Raw genomic sequence first — 19,859 nt, 5'->3', positions numbered from 1 at the left:
CCCACAGAGGCAAGGCTCAACCACAGTCAGACTCAAATCTTGGGGGAAGGGTCTGTGGTCCTCTGAGGTACATGGCAAGATAGACAGATGGCATAAGGTCATTTCTTAATTGTTCTCCTAATTTGTGGGAGTCTTGCCCAAGACAGTTTGTCTCCTTCCCTCATTCTGACAAGGCATGGGACAGTCTTTGTTCAGCTGTAAGTATAAAATTGCAAAGCTGCAATCAGAGTTGACTGCTCAGTAACAGAGTAACCAACTGTGCATGTTGTCTGTCACTTGGTCCCCCTCTCCAGTTTTGTTTTATTTTGTGAGACTGGGACATGGGGAACTGACACCATTACTGATCATGTCTTCTCCTGTGTTAGTAATAAACTGAATCCATTTGGTCTTACTGTGCTTACCTGCCATTGCGCTGCTGTTTCGGGGGCCACCTGACCACTTAACATAAACTAATGGGATTTTCTTTAGCATGGTTTGTGGAAATTGTCATTACTTTTTATTTAATTAGTCAGTTGACTTGCTTTTAATTTCAGCCTCCAATATTTGTGCTTTGTTAAATAGCTCCAGTAAGGATGATCCTTGCTGTGTAAATACAGTATTTTCATTAAGGAGCTCAGTACAGTATATTGGCTATAAAATTTGTGTTAATCTGGACACATCGAAGATGAAGCACTTAATTTTATTTAGCATGATAGATTGCTCTTGGTTTCCTTTCTCCCTTCCTTCCTTCCTTTTTTTTTCTCTCTTCAAGGACTACTTTTGTTTTGGAATCTAAAGCCTGCTAGAGTTATTCTGGGGAGTCAGTTTGATGAAAAGTGGTCTTGTATTATGTTTTTACTTTCTCATGCAATAGAACAGTGTTTTAATTAAAGCAAATAAAAAGTGTACTGTATAAACAGATCCATTTGATTTTCAGTGGCTAGTTGGTCTTGACCTAGGCAAAAGAACATCAGTATCAGATTACTCATGTGTAAATGGAGATGTCTTAGAGATGATCAAGGTGACATGTTTTGCCATTGCTTGCTTCATTAATCAGACTATAACAATTCAGATTTTGTTGTTTTTGGCTTTAAAAATAATTTACATTAAAGCATGATTTTGACATGAAAACTGCATACTTTCATAGTAATTTCCATTTTAAAAATTATGACATAGTAGAATGTCAATATAACGGGACTGAACATAGGTGAGGTTTGGTAGCAGAACAAGTTGTGACCCATAAAAAATAAATGATTATGTATAACACAAACTTATAATTAGCTTGTTATTGTCTGCATATATCATTCTTATGAATGGAATATATATGGTTAGAATTCAGTGTACCTTGTGAAACAAAATACCTTTAAAATAGTATAATATTGTGTTTTCTTTTTTTAAGATTTTATTTATTTATCTTTAGAGGGGAAGGGAAGGAGAGAGGGAGAGAAATATCAATGTATACTTGCCTCTCATGCATCCCCTGCTGGGAACTGGCCTGCAACCCAGTCATGTGCCCTGACTGGGAATTAAACCACAGTCCTTTGGTTTGCAGGCCCACGCTCAATCCACTGAGCTACACCAGCCAGGGCTAAAGGACCCTTTTTTGTATTGCCAAAATTGCTTTCAAGACAGGTTACCTCATTTTCAATTCCCATCAGTGATGTATGGAAGTACTCAATTCAAAGTAGCCTTGCCAGCGGAGAGTATACTTTTAAATCTGATGGGTGAATTATGGTACCTAATTTATTATATTTCTTTTGATTATCAATGAGGTTGAACATTTTTGTGTGTGTCTTTGATAATTTTTATTTTTAATGTTTATGTCCTTGGCTCAGGTTTTATCCATGAATTGTTGGTGTATTTTGCTTTTGATAGATTGCAGTTTTCCTTTCTTTTTATGTAGCTAAATCTAGAAGTCTTTTCATTTGTGAATTATTCCTTTATTTGATGCTTTGAAGGTCATTCCCCATTATAATATTAAATGACTATTCACTAGAATGTGGTTATAGTTTTTTTATGGTTGATTTTCATGTTTGTGTTTTTCCCCCATCTGGAATTATTTTAGTAGAAGTTATGTGATGAGGTTATAACATTTGTCTTTTGAAAATAAGAAGTTTTTCAAGAACATTTTAATAAATAACCTTACATTGATTCAATATGCCAAATTTACAGTATATTAATAAATTTTATAAGGTTGAAGTATAGTGCCATTTTTAAACATTGCTCTAATTTTTAAATATTATGCTGTTTATTAGTCAATATTTCTTGGCGAAACTGAAACACATTGTAAAATTTTCTACAGATAAATGCATAGAGCTGCCATCTTCTTTTTTTTAATGAAGTCTTGTCTTTTCACGTGGCTTAGTAATTGTGTGACTCACAGTCCTTTTCTCACTGAGCATGCATGTAATCTGCCCTCTGGTTAGCAGCTGTGGTTTGTCCTTGCAGCATCTGTTTTTTGTACCCTTGCTTTTTAAAGTGCCTGTGCTCAAATAGAGCCTCTCATGATTGGTTGCTGCAGATGAGTGAGATCTGCTTGTTCTTTCTTAAATTGTTGGATTTAAAGCATTTTTTCTAATGTCTACTTTACACTTTTTTCTCTCCATCATACTTGTGGTTAATAAATATGATGGAGAGTAGCTTAGAAAATCTGTGACCTGTATGTCTTACTCATTCAACAAGGTGTCAGTGTTATAAACTGACTTTTCATTATTTAGTCCTGAATGACATGACAACAACCTTCGAGGGAAAACCAGATCAGGAAATCACCTGTTTTGGCAGAGAGCATCTGTTGAGACCACATGCTAGAGCCATGGGGTTGTCATTTCCCATCAGGCTCCAACATCAGAGTCTCTAATGTTTCAAAGACAATTACCATTTTTTTCACTGGCAGACAGCTGTGGTGCGTTCTGTTTCCTTGTTGCTTTTGTTTCTAGTCTTGACATTCCTTTTAGATGGAAAAATAGATAAGGTCTTAAAATTTAAGGCCATGTTAATCAGATTTTAGCTCACATTTGCGTAATATCAGCTACTGAAGAGCACAGAATATAATTTTTATTTTTATGTTAGGAAACAACTAAGTAGATTTTATATGCTTTCCTAAAGACACATAATTCTGGTATATATTTTCCATGTCATAAGAACTGAACATAATAGTTTCCATCACTTTATTTTATATTTGTATGAATATTATGTATTGTTATGTACAAATTGATCATTTTCTCCTCATTTCTGTTGCCTCTTCTAGGTATTTTAGATTATTGCACAGTATTTACTCATTTTCAACAGCCCTGAGATAGTTAAGAATAGTATTTGAGTGAACTTTTAAAGATTTTATTTATTTGTTTTTAGAGAGAGGGGAAGGGAGGGAAAAAGAGAGGGAGAGAAACCTCAGTGTGTGGTTGCCTCTTGTATTCCCCACACTGGGGAACCTGGCCTGCAGCCCAGGCATGTGCTTTCACTGGGAATCAAACCAGAGACCCTTTGGTTTGCAGCCCAATGCTCAATCCACTGAGCCACACCAGCCAGGGCAGTATTTGACTTTGACAGTATTTTATAGGTAATAATTAGTAGAATCTGAATACAGCTCACATCCACCCTAGTGTTAATCTGCTAATGAAAAGTTTCCCATCCTTTTTCAGTCTGTAAGAGTTTTGTAAACTCTGAGATATACCCCAAAATGATGTAGCACTGGTCCCACCACAACAGCTGTGTCAAAAGTAGTTGCAGTAGAACTAAGTGGGGGGTGATTGTTTTTGCATAGTTCCTTTCACTGAAGTGTTATTATCTTTTTTCTTTTTTTTTAACTTTATTTTTTAAATATATTTTATTGATTATACCATTACAGTTGTTCTATTCCCCCCTTCATTCCCCTCCACCCGCATCCTCCCTCCCTCACCATTCTCCCCCCCTTAGTTTATAACCACGTGTATCAAGTTCTTTGGATTCTATATTTCCCCCACTATTCTCGCCCTCCCCCTATCTATTTTCTACCTACCATCTATGCTATTTTCTGTGCCTTCTCCCCCCTTCTCCCCCTCCCACCCCCCTATTTCTAACCCTCCATGTGTTCTTCATTTCTATGGTTCCACTCCTGATCTAGCTGTCCTCCTGGTTTGCTTTTGTTTTAGGTGTGGTTGTTAATAACTGTGTGTTTGCTGTCCTTTCACTGTTCATATTTTTTATCTTCTTTTTCTTATATAAGTCCCTTTAGCATTTCATATAATAAGGGCTTGGTGATGATGAACTCCTTGAACTTTACCTTATCTGAGAAGCACTTTATCTGCCCTTCCATTCTAAATGAAAGTTTTGCTGGATAAAGCAATCTTGGCTGTAGGTCTTTGGATTTCATGACTTGGAATACTTCTTTCCAGCCCCTTCTTGCCTGTAAGGTCTCTTTTGAGAAATCCGCTGACAGTCTGATGGGTACTCCTTTGTAGGTGACTGTCCCCTTATCCCTTGCTGCTTCTAGGATTCTCTCCTTCATTTTGGTCTTGGCTAATGTAATTATGATGTGCCTTGGTGTGTTCCTTCTTGGGTCCAACTTCTTTGGCACTCTCTGAGCTTCCTGGATTTCCTGGAAGTCTATTTCCTTTGCCAGACTGGGGAAGTTCTCCTTTATTATTTGTTCAAATACGTTTTCCACTCGTGGCTGTTTCTTTCCCCCTTCTGGTACCCCTATAATCCGGATGTTGGAACGTTTAAAGATGTCCTGGAGGTTCCTAAGCCTCTCCTCATTTTTTTGAATTCTCATTTCTTCATTCCTTTCTGGTGGGATGTTTTGTTCTTCCTTCTGGTCCATTCCATTGATTTGAGTCCCAGTTTCCTTTCCATCACTATTGGTTTCCTGTGCATCTCCCTTCATTTCAATTAGTTTAGCCTTCATATGTTCCTCTAATTTGTGAATATGTTCCTCTAATTTGTGACTATAATCTACCAGTTCTGTGAGCATCCTGATAAATAGTGTCTTGAATTGTGCTTCTGAGAGGCTGGCAATTTCTCGGTCGCTTAGAGTTATTGGCTCTGGGACTTTGAGTTCTTCTTGTGCCATCTTTCGGGTTGTTTGTGCCTGTTCCATAGCAGGATCAGAGCCCTAAAGTGTTCACTAGAACAGGGCAAATCAGTCGCTGGGTTGTGACGCTGTATGGGGGGGCGGGGTCAAGGAGGGACTATGGAGTCCTGTCCGCCGCCTGCCGCCAGGGCCCTCACCGGTGCCGCAGTTGCTGCCGTCACCGGGCCCACTCATTTCGTCCCACTGCACGCAAGTGTGCCACCGCCGTCATCCCTCGCCCCCTGGGGCCTGCGTGGTCTGTCTCACTGTGCGCGAATATGCGCCCGCCGTCTGCCCCGCACTTCAACTGGTTCCCGTCTGCTTGCGCGCCTGGGTCGGGGGCCCTGTCCTGCCCGACCCTGCTCGCTGCTGTCTCCGCCCTTCTTACCGTCCCCGTTGAACGGTTAGATGTTGTCGGACTTCTGTATAATTCAACTTTCTGTCCTTTGGTTGTGTCTTTGTTTCTCCAAACCTTTGTTGTATTCAAACTTGGTTGTGGGAGAAGGCACAGTGTTTCCACCTATGCCTCCATCTTGGCGGAAGTCTGAAGTGTTATTATCTAAACAGATAGTATTTGATGCTAGAATGGAACAATGATTGGGATTGCTTAGGGTTGGTATCTGATTGGGCTTTTTGACTATCCTAACACTTAGTGATGAATTCATAGGGCTTGATGGAATTTTGTTTGAATGAATTGTTAAAACATAGAGTCAAGCCAGGATGCTGCATGCTAAATAAGGATAATGAGGTTTGGAAGATGAGGATCAGGATTTGCCTGCCTCTATCCCAGACTCCTAGTGCAGGACCGCAGAGAGTTTGATACTTAAGATATTTTAATTATTTTACCTTAAACATTTTCTGAGGCTTCAACTTCTAATCTCTGCTCAATAAGGAATGTACATGGTATTATTGGGAGATAATTTTGCATGGGTTTTATGTTTCTGCACATCTTCTGAGTGAGTTACTAAGTAACCTTTGTTCAGGGCTGTTTCAGAAGAATGAGATAGATTCTCTCTCCAGAGCAAAGGAAAATCATGCTTACTGTCCAGCAAAATAAAGAAATTGTCTCCCTTTGAACAAAGTGCAGACATGCTTACTGTGTATTATAAAAGATTTGTGTTCCCTCAGCTCAGAGTTTCTGTTCCAGAATGTGATGTGCTGTATGTGCAGGCATCCATTGGTAGGTACCTATCTGTGTTGCTCCTGTGAGATTTGTGGAGGAAGGGAAACTGATACAAATGTGTTGCTCACGCCACTTGCTCTGCTATGAGTGATAAAGTCCTTTGGAGTCTCATGCCTTCTGCCAGCATCCATACAACTGTGTTAGACTAACTTGACAGCTTATAAATAGGGTAGAGTCTCAGATCCTTCAGAATTCTTGATGGGTACTTAGCACAATAGTTTTGCTGATAAGATGTCCACCCTTTGGAAGAAAGTTGTGTAATGAATTTTCTTTAATCTTTATTTATTGAATTGGTTGGAAATATTGAGAAAAAAATAATAAGGTCCACTCTTTAAGGAGCCAAGAAAACTATGTGTTGTCTCAGACTAAACAGTTCTGACTTGGTAAATTAAGAACAGGTGAGAGCTTTATAATAGTGTTCATTATTTTCTTAACTAAAAAATGGGACTTGAAGTAAGATTTATGTTATGCTTCCTATTGTAAGAAACAACCTAGGATATGAATGTGGTTAGGTGATTTAGAATTATCTTTGACCCTGCTTTGTGGTTCCAATGGAACAGGATATTTTAAATCTAGGACAGGAAGTCACAATAGTGTGTTGGAAGAGTGGAAAAGTACACCTAGAACATGGGTTTTGAAGTCAAATCTGAGTTTGGAACCCTAGTGCTGTCAATTATTACTAGTTTTTTTTTAACATTGGGCATACTATTTAATGTGTCTTTTGCTTTGCATGTTAATGAGGAATAGTAGCTACTGTTATGAGGCTTAGAAATAATTGTGCAAAGTATTTTGATCTATAGTATTTGACCTATAGTATTTTAATCTAGCATGTGGGGTGGGTGAGTATGTGTGTGTAATAATTGCTCTAGTTCCACTTAGGTTATTGTTAGTATGAATTTAGAGTTGTGATTTCAAATTATTTCTTCACTTAATATTCATGTTTGTTGAAGCAGAAAATTCTATGATGATATGTTTGTTAATGATGAGGATGTGTAATACAACAATAGCATCCAGTGTGAATGAATCAAATTATACCTAGTTTTGTCAGATTGGCAAAAAATTGTATCTTTTGGTGTGCCACAGAATTTTGGTTATTAGTTTATATTTGCCAGAAGAAATGCTGTCCAACAGACCAGGAATTGCACTGTGTGGCAGATGGACCCATCTGTGGCTCATGTGTCTGCAGCTTGGGAGGCAGTAAACAGATTTCAATTCCATCTGACTCTTCCCCTTCTTTTCCTAGCTTCTCTGACCTCTGAAGCTCAAGAGTATTACAGAACATAATTTAGATCAGCTTATTTAAAATGATGTATTAATTTTTCTAACAGGCTTCCAGCAGTTTTACAAGGAGCCTTTTGAAGGAAGGCAGGAAACAGGACCCAGTAGTCTGTCTACTCTTGAGTTACAGCCAATACTGCTTGATATGATTTATGATTAAAATCAAGACAAAAGAAAAATTGTTCAGTGTTTATAAAGGTGTTTATTCCCAAGGATACTAATTAAATAAGATCACCCCTTAATGCTTGAGAAAAATAAACAGCTATTTAATTTTTAAAAATTTGTAGGCATACTCTCATTAATTCTGATAAACAATTTTTGAGAAGTGTGTTAGTTCACTGTGGGTGCTGCAACAAATTACCACAAACTTGATGGTTTAAAACAACAGAAATTTATTCTCTTACAGTTCTATAGAACAGCAATCTGTAGTGAATCTTATGTGCCTAAAAAGTGAAGATTTCAGCAGAGGTGTATGCCCTTCATTCCTTGCCTCTTCTAGCTTCTGGTGACTGCTGGCATTTCTTGGCTGCAGTGTCTGCCTTCATCAACACAGGGCCTTCTCCTTAATGTATTGGTCTAATCTCCCTCTCTGCCTTCCTCTATAATGGCACATGTGATGGTATCTAGGGTCCATCTGGATGATCCAGGATAACCTCACTGCAAGAGTCTTAATTACATGTGCAAAAATGTTATCAACCAATTTTCATAGATTTCAAGAATTAGAACCTGATATGTGTAGGGGCTGCCATTCAGCAAGCATCTTTGTAACTGTCTTTCTTACAAGTTCTACTTCTCCCCTTAGGAGGCAGGCTTTATTTTTTATCTTGTGTTTGAACAAATTTAATGCCATATATTTTGTCTTTTTTAGATATGGTGAAATAAGGCAGTGCACTACATAATATACTTGCTACTTAGTTGCCAATCAATAGCCATGCCAACAAAATTATCTCAGAGAAATATTTATTAAAATGCATATTTTTCATATGTATTCAAAGATTTTTATCTGCACTAGCATTATAAGCTGATATTTGTGAAAGATAATGATTTGTTTTCCTCATCTCTCATCTAGAATCGCTGTTAAATCTGCTCATTGCTTGAAGCTATGGTCATGTAACACTCATAGTCTTATTATAACTGGCAACTACATCATGGTTTAAACTCCAATTCAATTTACACAGGTTTTTCTTTACACATTTTTATCATATATTAGGTAAATAGAATGCCCACACAGGCTTACATCAGTCAAAGGGCAGATATTTCATTGTGCAAGCTCCCTCCAAACTGCTTTGGCAGTAAGAACTCTTGATTCCCCTTGGACATGAACTTGCCACCATAATGTTTTGAAGGAGCCATGATATATTTAACATTTCTTATAATCGGTAAAATTTGTTATATATGCTAGTAATTAGTATCAGATACTGCCCCCTGAATTATCTCTGAAGAATAATTTCATAGGTCCTGCTAAGGAGACAGGATGCTTGTGTTTTTAAAAGGTGAAGCAAAGCTAAGAAGGTAAGCTTTAAAGATGTTAAATGAGTCTCCCCATAAGGAATAAATTAACAGTTTGTCTTCCCATCTTTATATGGAACCATATTAAATAAAATATTAACTTTGCATGTATTTATTGAGTATAGTATGTTCATTATTAGTCATATTATTCTAGTTGCTGTAGTGTACATTTTAATTAGATCTTTTTTAATCTTATAAAAACTCCCTTAGTTGTACAACACAAGATAAAAAAAAATTAAATTAGAGTTTAAATTTTATCCATTATATTTATATAAAAGTTAATTTTCACTTTTTAAAGGAAAATATGGTGATACTTACCTGGAATAGGAGGTATAATGATCATGAAGGTGATTTTCCCAGTGCAGTTCATTGTGCTGACCCCTGCTATCTCTTCAAACGTGGTACACTCGACTGCATAATTTGTGGTCGTTGGGACGGTATTTGTGTTTTCTTTTCTTTTTTTTTTAAGAAAAATTTGAGATGCTGTTAGTGAGAGATAGTTGAAGAAATTAAGGTACAAAGTGTTTTGTGGTATTTTCCGTGTTTCTTTCCATGGTTGTATTTTTTTTTTGGCTCTGTTACTCTGTTTACTTAGTTCTTAGAAAGGATGTTTATATACATTCAAAATCTGAAAAAACCTAGAACAAGATTTCCTTAATTAGAGGCTTTATAATAGCTTGAGTTTTAATTTTGACTTTATCCTACTTTATTTGATTTGACTCAATTAAATTAGAATAGTAAGTATAATTTAACTAATATTTACTAAATATATTACTCATATATAAAATATCTTATTAATATAGCTTTAATTAAATTCTGTAAGGGAACTCATAATACTTTTTTGCTAATTTAACTATTCCATGTTTGAAGGAGAAATAACAGAAAGCATCACATAATAATGTGTAAATTATTAAAATAATACCTTGGTATTATTTAAATTATTTTATTAAAGTCACTCATTATTATACTGATATTTTAGCTTTTTTCACCTATTACTTCTTTGAATACTTTTGTGTTTTCTGTTGACCATTTTCAGTCTTTTCTGCTTGCTGTTTTTTTCTCTACTCAGCTTATAAATGTTGGTTTTCCTAATGGCCTATTGTTGACTCCTTTTCTAATGCAATTACTCTAATGCTAGGCGATGTCTTTAGTTTTTATGATTTTATAGTACTAACCGTATTCCCACAAGTTTGAGTTTTACATATCCATCTTTAATGTCACTTCTGATATCCAGAATCATCTGACTAACTGATCACTTCATAACCCTCCATTGGGTCTCTTTCAGATAATCTCAGTTTATACAAATATGAAATTGAACCCTTGATTCTTACCTCTACTTCAAAAAACAAAACAAATCCCCCAACAGCAATAACAACAACAAAAATCTTGTTCCACCTTCTACTCTTATATGAAATAATATCATTTAGGTGCCTAGGCCAGAATGTTGGGGGCCATCCTTGATTCTTACCTCTTGTTTCTCCCACATAGACCATCACTTGCTCAATTCTTCTAAGTACCAATATCAAGATATAAACAAATTCTGTCTACTTTTCTTATCCCAATTTTTGCTACCATCATCATCTCTCTAGTACCACTGTATTATTTTTGGATATTTAAGATATCTAGAATAAAAAACTGAGCATAATTTTGTGTTAGGGTTTCAGATTAATAGTAAGCAGTAATTTTCATTTTTTTATTATTTTTTAGACAGAGGGAAAGGGAGGGAGAAAGAGAGGTAGAAAAATATCAGTGTGTGGTTCCTTCTTGCATGCCTCCTACTGAAGACCTGGCCTACATCCCAGGCATGTGCCCTGACTGGGAATTGAACCAGTGACCCTTTGGTTCACAAGCCAGTGCCCAATCTACTGAGCTACACCAGCCAGGACAATAGTAAGCAGTAATTTTTAACTCCCAGGATTCTGAAGTTATAAGAATGAGAGACACAACCCTACATGTTAAAGAAACATTATAAACTAAAAAAAAATAAGATAATTTTTCTTCCTTAATACAACTGCATGATGTTTGGGTGTCTAGAGGAGGCAAACAGGATATTGAGAAACTTCTATTTCAAGTTCAGATTTTGGTTTCTCATAATTATGACTATTCTTTTATACAGTTATTTAGACTCACATAGTAGAAGGAAGAAGAATCCAAATTAATTTTCCTATTATATAATCATAACTAATGTTTTCTTTTGTCAATTATACAATTTTGCATGCAGTGAATATGTGTGTATAATATATATATATATAATATATTAACAGCTATATATTAATGTTCTGAGAAAGAAATTTACTATATTGCTAGGTAAATAGGACTACATCCTTCAGAGTGAAGCAGTTGAGCATTGGTAGGAGGTTATATTTTTTTTAATTTTTTAAAATATATTTTATTGAGCCCTGGCTGGTGTAGCTCAGTGGATTGAGCATGGGCCTATGAACCAGATGATTGCAGTTCGATTCCCAGTCAGGACACATGCCTGGGTTGCAGGCCAGTTCCTGGCAGAGGACACACCAGAAGCAACCATACATTGATATTTCTCTCCCTCTCTCNCTTTTGTTTTAGATGTGGTTGTTAATAACTGTGAGTTTGTTGTCCTTCCACTATTCATATTTTTTATCTTCTTTTTCTTAGATAAGTCCCTTTAACATTTCATATAATAAGGGCTTGGTGATGATGAACTCCTTGAATTTGACCTTATCTGGGAAGCACTTTATATGGCCTTCCATTCTAAATGAAAGCTTTGCAGGATAGAGCAGTCTTGGATGTAGGTCTTTGGATTTCATGAGTTGGAATACTTCTTTCCAGCCCCTTCTTGCCTGTAAGGTCTCTTTTGAGAAATCAGGTGACAGTCTGATGGGAAGTCCTTTGTAGATGACTATCCCCTTATCTCTTGCTGCTTCTAGAATTCTCTCCTTCATTGTAATCTTGGCTAATGTAATTATGATGTGCCTTGGTGTGTTCCTTCTTGGGTCCAACTTCTTTGGGACTCTCTGAGCTTCCTGGATTTCCTGGAAGTCTATTTCCTTTGCCAGACTGGGGAAGTTCTCCTTTCTTATTTGTTCAGATATCTTTTCCACTTGTTGCTCTTCCTCTTCCCCTTCTGGTACCCCTATAATTCGGATGTTGGAATGTTTAAAGATGTCCTGGAGGTTCCTAAGCTTCTCCTCATTTTTTTGAATTCTTGTTTCTTCATTCTTTTCTGGTTGGTCATTTTTTTCTTCCTTCTGATCCACTCCCTTGATTTGAGTCCCAGTTTCCTTTCCATCACTATTGGTTTCCTGTGCATTTTCCTTCATTTCAATTAGTTTAGATTTCATTTGTTCCTTTAATTTGTGACTAAAATCAACCAGTTCTGTGAGCATCCTGATCACCAGTATTTTGAACTTGCATCTGAAAGTTTGGCTGTCTCTTGGTTGCTTAGAATTATTGGTTCTGGGGCTTTGAGGTGTTCTTGAGCCATAGTTTTGGTCTGTTCACACCTGTTACACATGAGGGGTGGAGTCTTAGGTATTCACCAGGGTGGGGCCACCCAGGTCTCTGGCTTGTGATGCTGTATGTGAGGATGAGGTCAGAGAGGGGCAATGGTGTTTGTTCTGCTCTCTTTCAGATTTCTGTCCCCTCTGCTGCTTCCCACAAGCAAATTGGGCCCTTCTGGTGCTGGTTCCTGGGTGTGTGGGCTTGTATACCCTCCAGGACCTTGTGTGTCTCTCCAAGGAACTCTCTGTGAGCCTGGGAGCTTCTCCTGGCACCTCGACCCCGAAAGTCTTTCCTATTGGTGCTTTCAGGCTCTAATTTTCGTGGATGGGGCCCTGGCCTGAGTGGTCTATCTCACTGTTTGCTCCTTCACTTGGTTTACTGCGCTCAAATGTGTGGCCGCGGTCAGCCAGCCACCTTGCGCCTTCACTGGGTCTGCTGTTGCCACCCTGTGCCTGGTATCCACCAACCACTTCCTGCGCTCCTGGGTTGGTCCACCGGTATTTCCTGCTCCACCCGCTCCGCCGCTGACTCCACCCCTCTTACTGGTCTGGCTGAATGGTTCGTTATTGTCGAACCTCTGTACAGTTCAATTTTCTGTGTTTTGGCTGCGTTTTTGTTACTAAAATTTTGTTGTCTTTAGCCCTGGTTGGTGTAGCTCAGTGGATTGAGCGTGAGCCTGCGAACCAGGCGATCACAGTTCGATTCCCAGGCAGGGCACATGCCTAGGTTGCAGGCCAGTTCCCGGCAGGGGACACACCAGAAACAACCATACATTGATATTTCTCTCCCTCTCTCCTTCCCTTCCCCTCTAAAAGGTAAATAAATAGAATCTTTAAAAAATAGAAAATAAAACATCGTTGTCTTTAAACTTGGTTGTGCGAGGAGGCACAATGTTTCCACCTACACCTTCATCTTGGCCGGAAGTCAGGGGGCTATTTTTATGAAGCCAGAACAGATACTAAATGAGGTATAGTTGCCTAAACTACAATACAACGTAGATGTTCTTCATGACAGAGGTAAAGAATAATGTTATGCTTTCAACCAAATAAGTATAATGAACTAGTATAATCAAAGTATATTTCTATAATAAGGAACTAGTTTGAGAATTGTATAGGGAATGTTTCTGACCAGGGGTGTCCACCCCAGGGGACATTTTTTTTTGCTGCTGGGACTAGAGGGTGTTACTGGCATCCAGTAGGGAGGTGCCAGGGATGCTGCTTAGTATTGTACAATACATAGGACAGCCCCACTCCATGAACTGTGATACAGCCCAAGAGGTCAATAGTGCTTTAGTGCTTTAGAAACTCTTTTAGGGTATTTTTTTGACCTGCCACATGATATCCCAAATACTTTCCAAAATTTCATTTAACAAATAAATCTTTAATAGAGGTGTAATGATTATAATAATTTCATGATTTTATTTTAGTGAAAAACTTCAGTGAATGGAAGTATATTTGTGTGTACTTGGAACAATTTATGAGAGGAAAGAATCAAGGATGAAGGGCAAGTTTCTGGCTTGAGCAAGTCACCAGGAGGATGTTGGTGACATTGTTTGAGAGGAAACAGATGTGTGGAATAAAACCTTCAGTTCAGATTTTATACTTGTAGAATTTGAAGTACCTGAGATATATGAAGAGAAAGTCCTGAAGATCAGAACTTAGGTGTTCAGACACATCTTTAAATTGAAATTTGTCAGTATATGAATATAAATTTAAATTCGCTCTGGGGTTGGATAAAATCACCCACCATAGTGTCTATCTTACAGCACAGTCCTAGGACCACTAACATTCACAATATGGGTATTGGAGAATCTATCAAGAGACTAAGAAATAGTCAGGGATATAATAGGAAATGATCCAGAAGTGTAATCTTCAAGCCAAGGGAAGAGAAATGTTTTTAGGTGGATGAGTGGTTATTGATATGGAGGCTGCTACTGTGGTGTGTATGAGTGGCTGGAAACCAAATGAAAAGTGGGTTGAGAAGTCCATGGTGAGTAAGAAATTATAGTTGTGTTGTAAAATTATATACATTTGGCTGTGAAGGCCTTCAAGACCATGGTGAGTAACATTTTACAATATATGAAATAGTTGCTTGGATTGTAAGTGATTCAGCAAGTATTAAAATAGTTCTGCTTAGCCCTGGCTGGTGTAGCTCAGTAGATTGAGCATGGGCCTGTAAAGCAAAGGGTCGCTGGTTCGATTCCCAGTCAGGGCACATGCCTGGGTTGCAGACCAGGTCCCCAGTAGGGGACACATGAGAGGCAACCACACATTGATGTTTCTCTCCCACTCTTTCTCCTTCCCTTCCCCTCTCTCTAAACATAAATAAATAAATATTTTAAAAATAGTTCTGCTTATTACCACTGATAAAGGTGCATGTTTGAGACTCAAATATTACCTTTCTTTTTCAGATCTTTCAAGAAATCGTTTTGCAGAAATTCCTTCTGATGTCTGGTTATTTGCACCCCTTGAAACATTAAATTTATATCATAATTGCATAAAAACCATTCCTGAACCTATTAAAAACTTGCAGATGCTAACATACCTTAACATCAGGTAAGGAAGTAATTTGGAGGTAAATTTTGTTTTTTATTATACTTCTAATCCTTTTAGTAGCAAAAGAATGTGTTTGGTTTGGCTTTGTATCCTATATTTATCTCAGTAGTATTTTATTTGTATTTTTTGTATGTCCACACTACTTCATAGGCCTTTATCTTGTTCTTGAGAGCAGTGCTTCTCAAATTAATGAGCACAGAAATCACCTGGGGATTCTAATGCCCTAGGTCTGCAGTGGAGCTTACATTTCTAACAAGACCCTTGGTAATGCCCATGCCTGCTGGTCCTCCAGTCACTTTGAATAGCAGTGCTTTTCATCAGAAATATTGTACTGAAATCATAGCACCACAATACCAATTTATTTATATGCATGCTCAGTTAAAGTGAGACATTATAAAGAAACAGTTCTTGTGATATTTTTCATACTGTTGTGACTTTCTGTTGCTACTTCAAGCATGGGTAGATTGGGATGGGAATGTCAGAATATTAGGATGTTGATGACAGTTGATGTTAACACCAAATAAATAAGAGCTTACTGTGTACTAGGTAGTGTTAGAAATACTTTACACATAGTACTTCATCTTCACAACAACATTTTGAGATATGTACTTTCATTATCCCTGAATTTCAGATGAGGAAACTGAGGCACAGAGAAATTAATTATTTGCCCAATGTTTTATATATCTCTGTCTGTCTATATCTATAGCTATCTTGGTAGGGCCAAGGTTATAATCAAAATAGTATGGCTGTAGAAATCTCATTCTTAAGCTATGTAACAGAGTGAACATTTAATGAGAATAAGAAAAAATTCCCTGTCAAATGAGTGACATTGAATGGAAACTTCTATATTGTGACAATTTTTAGAATCATTTTCTTGTTTTTCTTTCTCATTTTTTTTTGATTTGTGAGGGATAATTTCTTTCCCCTCTCTAATGAAGTTACTTGTTTAAATTCTCATGTAGGGAAATAGAAAATATAGTTAATATACATAAATAATAATGTTCCTTTCTCACTGTGATATATCCATTATTATGTGTGTCCCCCCACAGTGGTGTCACCTGACAGTACATGCTGTTTAAACTGAAACCAATTTACACCTTAAAATATGTGAGAGGAACTTCCTTCCATAGATATTAATCATTTGGGTTTCTCCTTCCTTTAATTGATTATAATCTCCTTGGCCTAGCTTGGGAGAGGTTTGAGGAAAGCGAGGTATTTTTAAGTTTGTTTTTGTTTCATTTTGTTCTTTAATGGAAAAAATTTGATTTGTCCGAAATTGAATTACATTTCTATGTTAATATATAGTATATCTTAGAATGCAGGCATACTGCAGAGATATTGTGAGTTCAGTTCTAGACCACCACAATAAAGTAGGTATCACAATAAATTGAGTCATAATTTTTTTTTGCCAGTGAAGGGTCTTGCCTTCATTTGTACAAAACACAATACCTGTGAAGTGTGATAAAGCAAAGCACAATCAAATGAGGTGTGCCTGTAATTTTATTAAAACTTTCTCTGATTCCTTTTTGCTTTGATCTTTAAAATTAACTTCTGATTTTTGTTTACTATCACAAAAATTTTGAACAAACTCTTGAAACATTTGTTCTGATGACTGACTTCCTTTGACAATCTCTAAAACATGTGGCAAAAAAAGTAAATATTAATGACTTACTAGCTATGTATAAAGAAATTACCTGGCTGGTGTAGCTCAGTGGATTGAGCACGGGCCTGCGAACCAGAGGATCGCGGTTTGATTCCCAATCAGGGCACATGCCTGGGTTGCAGGCCGGTTCCCTGCAGGGGACCCAGGAGAGGCAACCATACATTGATATTTCTCTCCCTCTCTTCTTCCCTTTCCCTCTAAAGATAAATAAATAAAATCTTAAAAAAATAAAAAAGAAACAAATTAAATTTTAGAGAAAGCTTACTGTGCTAATTTAATGAACCTGATTCTTAAGGGAAGCAAATAAGTAAGTTTTTAAACATTTTTGGTCTGAGGGGGATTAGAATGTTTTTGTTTGTGCCATTATTTTTTCCATTTATTTTATTTTTATTTTGGTGAAAGTATCTTGAGAAACTTGTAAGATGATTTTTTAGTTGTTTTCCTCTTCCTGTATACTACCCCCTTTAAGGTAGAATCCTGCAGGAAGATTCCTGTTTGCTTCATCCTGCTTGATCCTAAAAATGTCAAGAGTTGTGATAGGCTCCTACCATATTTGACTTGCCAGCAGCGTGGCAGGATTTCTGTTCCAGGGACATTGTCTTTTTTTTTTTTTTTAAGTTTGTGCCAGGTCTAAAGCCATTCTAGTGTTTCTGGATGTCTCTGCCTGCATAAAATGGGGTGAAAGTTTTTGAAATACTGTTTTTGGGTAACACTGAGCTTTTGTTGTACACATTACAGAAAATTATAAGTACATACATCTATAAATGTAACTTTGAAAAACAAAAAATAACTGCTCATTGCTTATGAATGCTTAGTATAGTATGTATATGTAATGGTATACTTTATATAGTTTGGGATTTTCTTAGTTCATTTGGGCTGCTATAACAGAATACCATAGACTGGGTGGCTTATAGAACAACAGAAAATTTTTTCAGGTCTGGGGGCTGAGAAGTACAAAATCAAGGCACTGGCAAATTTAATGCCTGGTTCATATATGGACATGTTCTAGCTGTGTCCTCACATGGTAGAAGAGGTGAGGGATCTCTCTGAGGTCTCTTTTGTAAAGACACTAATCCCATTCATGAGGGCCCTAGTGACCTAATCACCCCCAAATGCCCCACCTAATATCCTCACCTTGGGGATTAGGTTTCAACATTGTAATTGTTGGGGGTGGCAGAAACATTCATTCTATGGTGGGGATCATTTGGGTGTCAGTCTGCATTGGTGTATAAATTTGACCACAGTAGTTTGAGGGTATGGGACCCAGAGCCAGATAGTTTGAGGGTATGGGACCCAGAGCCAGATTGTCTGGATTTAAGAGCTGGTTCTCTCACTTACCAGTTGTGTGACTTAAGGAGTTTACTTAATGTCTTTATGACTGTTTCCTCATCTGTAATGGGCATCATGATAGTAGCTATCTTCTTAAAGTAGGTTGTTGTGAGGGTTAGTCAAGTTAATTCATGTGAAGTGCTCTGAACATGGCCTAGCACACAGTAAACACTCAATAAGTGTTTGTTATTGTTATATTTAAATGTACCCATGGAGGTAAGAATGTTGTAGCTGGGATAAAGGTGCTAGTAGGCTGTTCTACCATAAACCCATAAAAGGAGATGAGGTAGGGTTTACATGTTTTTGAACATATAATCCTGTTCAATCTTTCATAAATTTAAACTACATGCAGATTCATCCTTGGAGTCTTTCTCTAGTTAGAGGCATGGAGCTATTGAATATAGTGAAATTATAGCAAAGAGTGAGGTTCTGATATTCTCTAGCTCAGAAGAATGATTCTTGGTTTTGAGAACTGGTGGAGTGTAGGACAATATCATAGGTAACAGCACAGGTTTTGCAGTCTACTGTGCCTGGGTAAGTCACCTAATCAGTTTTTACCTTTGTTTTCTTATCTGTATAATGGCACTAATAATATCACATATCTTGTGGGATTAATGTGAGGATTAAATGTAATAGTGTATATAAAGATTTTGGCCTGATACAAAGTAAGCATTCATTAAATGATAGTTATTATTTTACCAAAGCTTCTTATTTACTTTTGAGGTTATTTGTTCTTTTTCAACATAACCTGTCAGGTTTTAGATGTATTTCTTATAATGAGACTTTCTTATTCCTTTCAGTCGAAATCTTTTATCAGCATTGCCAAAATACTTATTTGATCTTCCTCTTAAAGTCTTGGTTATCAGTAATAATAAATTGGTATCCATTCCAGAAGAAATTGGGAAGTTAAAAGACTTAATGGAATTGGTGAGTAAAACAGTTGTATTGATTGTATGTAATGCGCACAATTCATACCTTTATTTTGGAATATTACTCATTTCTTTATATAATTTCACTGTAATATTTTAAGAAAAGAAAAACTTGGTATATCCTTGGCCTAAGTTCACTTTAGGAAAATTTCAAGATACCATTGCTTGTCTGATTTTAGCTCACAGCCAGTAAAAGCCTACTTGTCCCTCAGTCCTACTCAGGGGCTTGCTTATAAGTCTTAAGAAATGCTTTTCAAACGAATAAGCATTTGTCTATTCATTTTGTGGAAAGTAAAGTTCTTACCAGTAAAAAATACAAGTTTTTTTTAAGGTTTTACAAGGGCTGCTGGGAGAGCCTCAGAGAAAATGGATATGAACAAAACAGTAGAACGAACAAAATAATCCTTCCTGCCTTATATACTCATGTGATTTTTATAACATTTTTGGGACTAAAATAAATGGAAAGAGGCCATTATATATAATTGATTGCAGAAATATAGGAATAATTTAAAGTAATTACTTTGTGCATAATACTTTAGATATTAAAGGACATTGAACTCTGAGAGAAACATAGATCTTCTGGCATTGAGTTATTTTCACGTGTTGCTGTTACTTCCACTTCACATAGTATACCATGCTGTTCATTTTTATTTTGTTTTATCTTGAGTAATGCTTTCATAATAAATAGATATTTAAAAGTATTCTTAAGTATGACTTTATCATGTGTGGGAATCCAAAAGTTTTCTTGAGAAACTTATTTATAATTTTATAATGAAAAATTAATATGTTAATAGAATGTAGTGAACAAAAATTTCAGGAATGTCTTTCTTTTATTCATTAAGGAATACCTGCATGTGCAAATATCACACGAGGAAACTTCCTTAAACTTAGTGTTGTTATATTT

At 36.8% G+C, this 19,859-nt stretch overlaps 1 protein-coding gene and 1 pseudogene across 2 annotated transcripts in view; both read left to right on the top strand.

Annotated features, from left to right (window-relative positions):
• Positions 1-19,859, top strand: part of LRCH2 (leucine rich repeats and calponin homology domain containing 2) — a 111,389-nt gene that overhangs the window by 23,336 nt on the left and 68,194 nt on the right. For both annotated transcript variants that reach the window (XM_037039740.1, XM_037039739.1), the window contains exons 2-3: positions 14,890-15,034; positions 18,827-18,953. In XM_037039740.1, the coding sequence (XP_036895635.1) occupies positions 14,890-15,034; positions 18,827-18,953 (272 nt within the window). The remainder of the gene's footprint in view (positions 1-14,889; positions 15,035-18,826; positions 18,954-19,859) is intronic.
• Positions 9,310-9,454, top strand: LOC118982610 (uncharacterized; annotated as a pseudogene).

Source organism: Sturnira hondurensis, unplaced genomic scaffold (genome assembly GCF_014824575.4).
Source record: "Sturnira hondurensis isolate 20B ecotype Veracruz unplaced genomic scaffold, ASM1482457v3 Scaffold0025478, whole genome shotgun sequence".
Classification (NCBI taxonomy): Eukaryota; Metazoa; Chordata; class Mammalia; order Chiroptera; family Phyllostomidae; genus Sturnira; species Sturnira hondurensis.
Note: the sequence above shows the minus strand (reverse complement) of the source record. Positions and strands in the feature narration are given on the sequence as shown.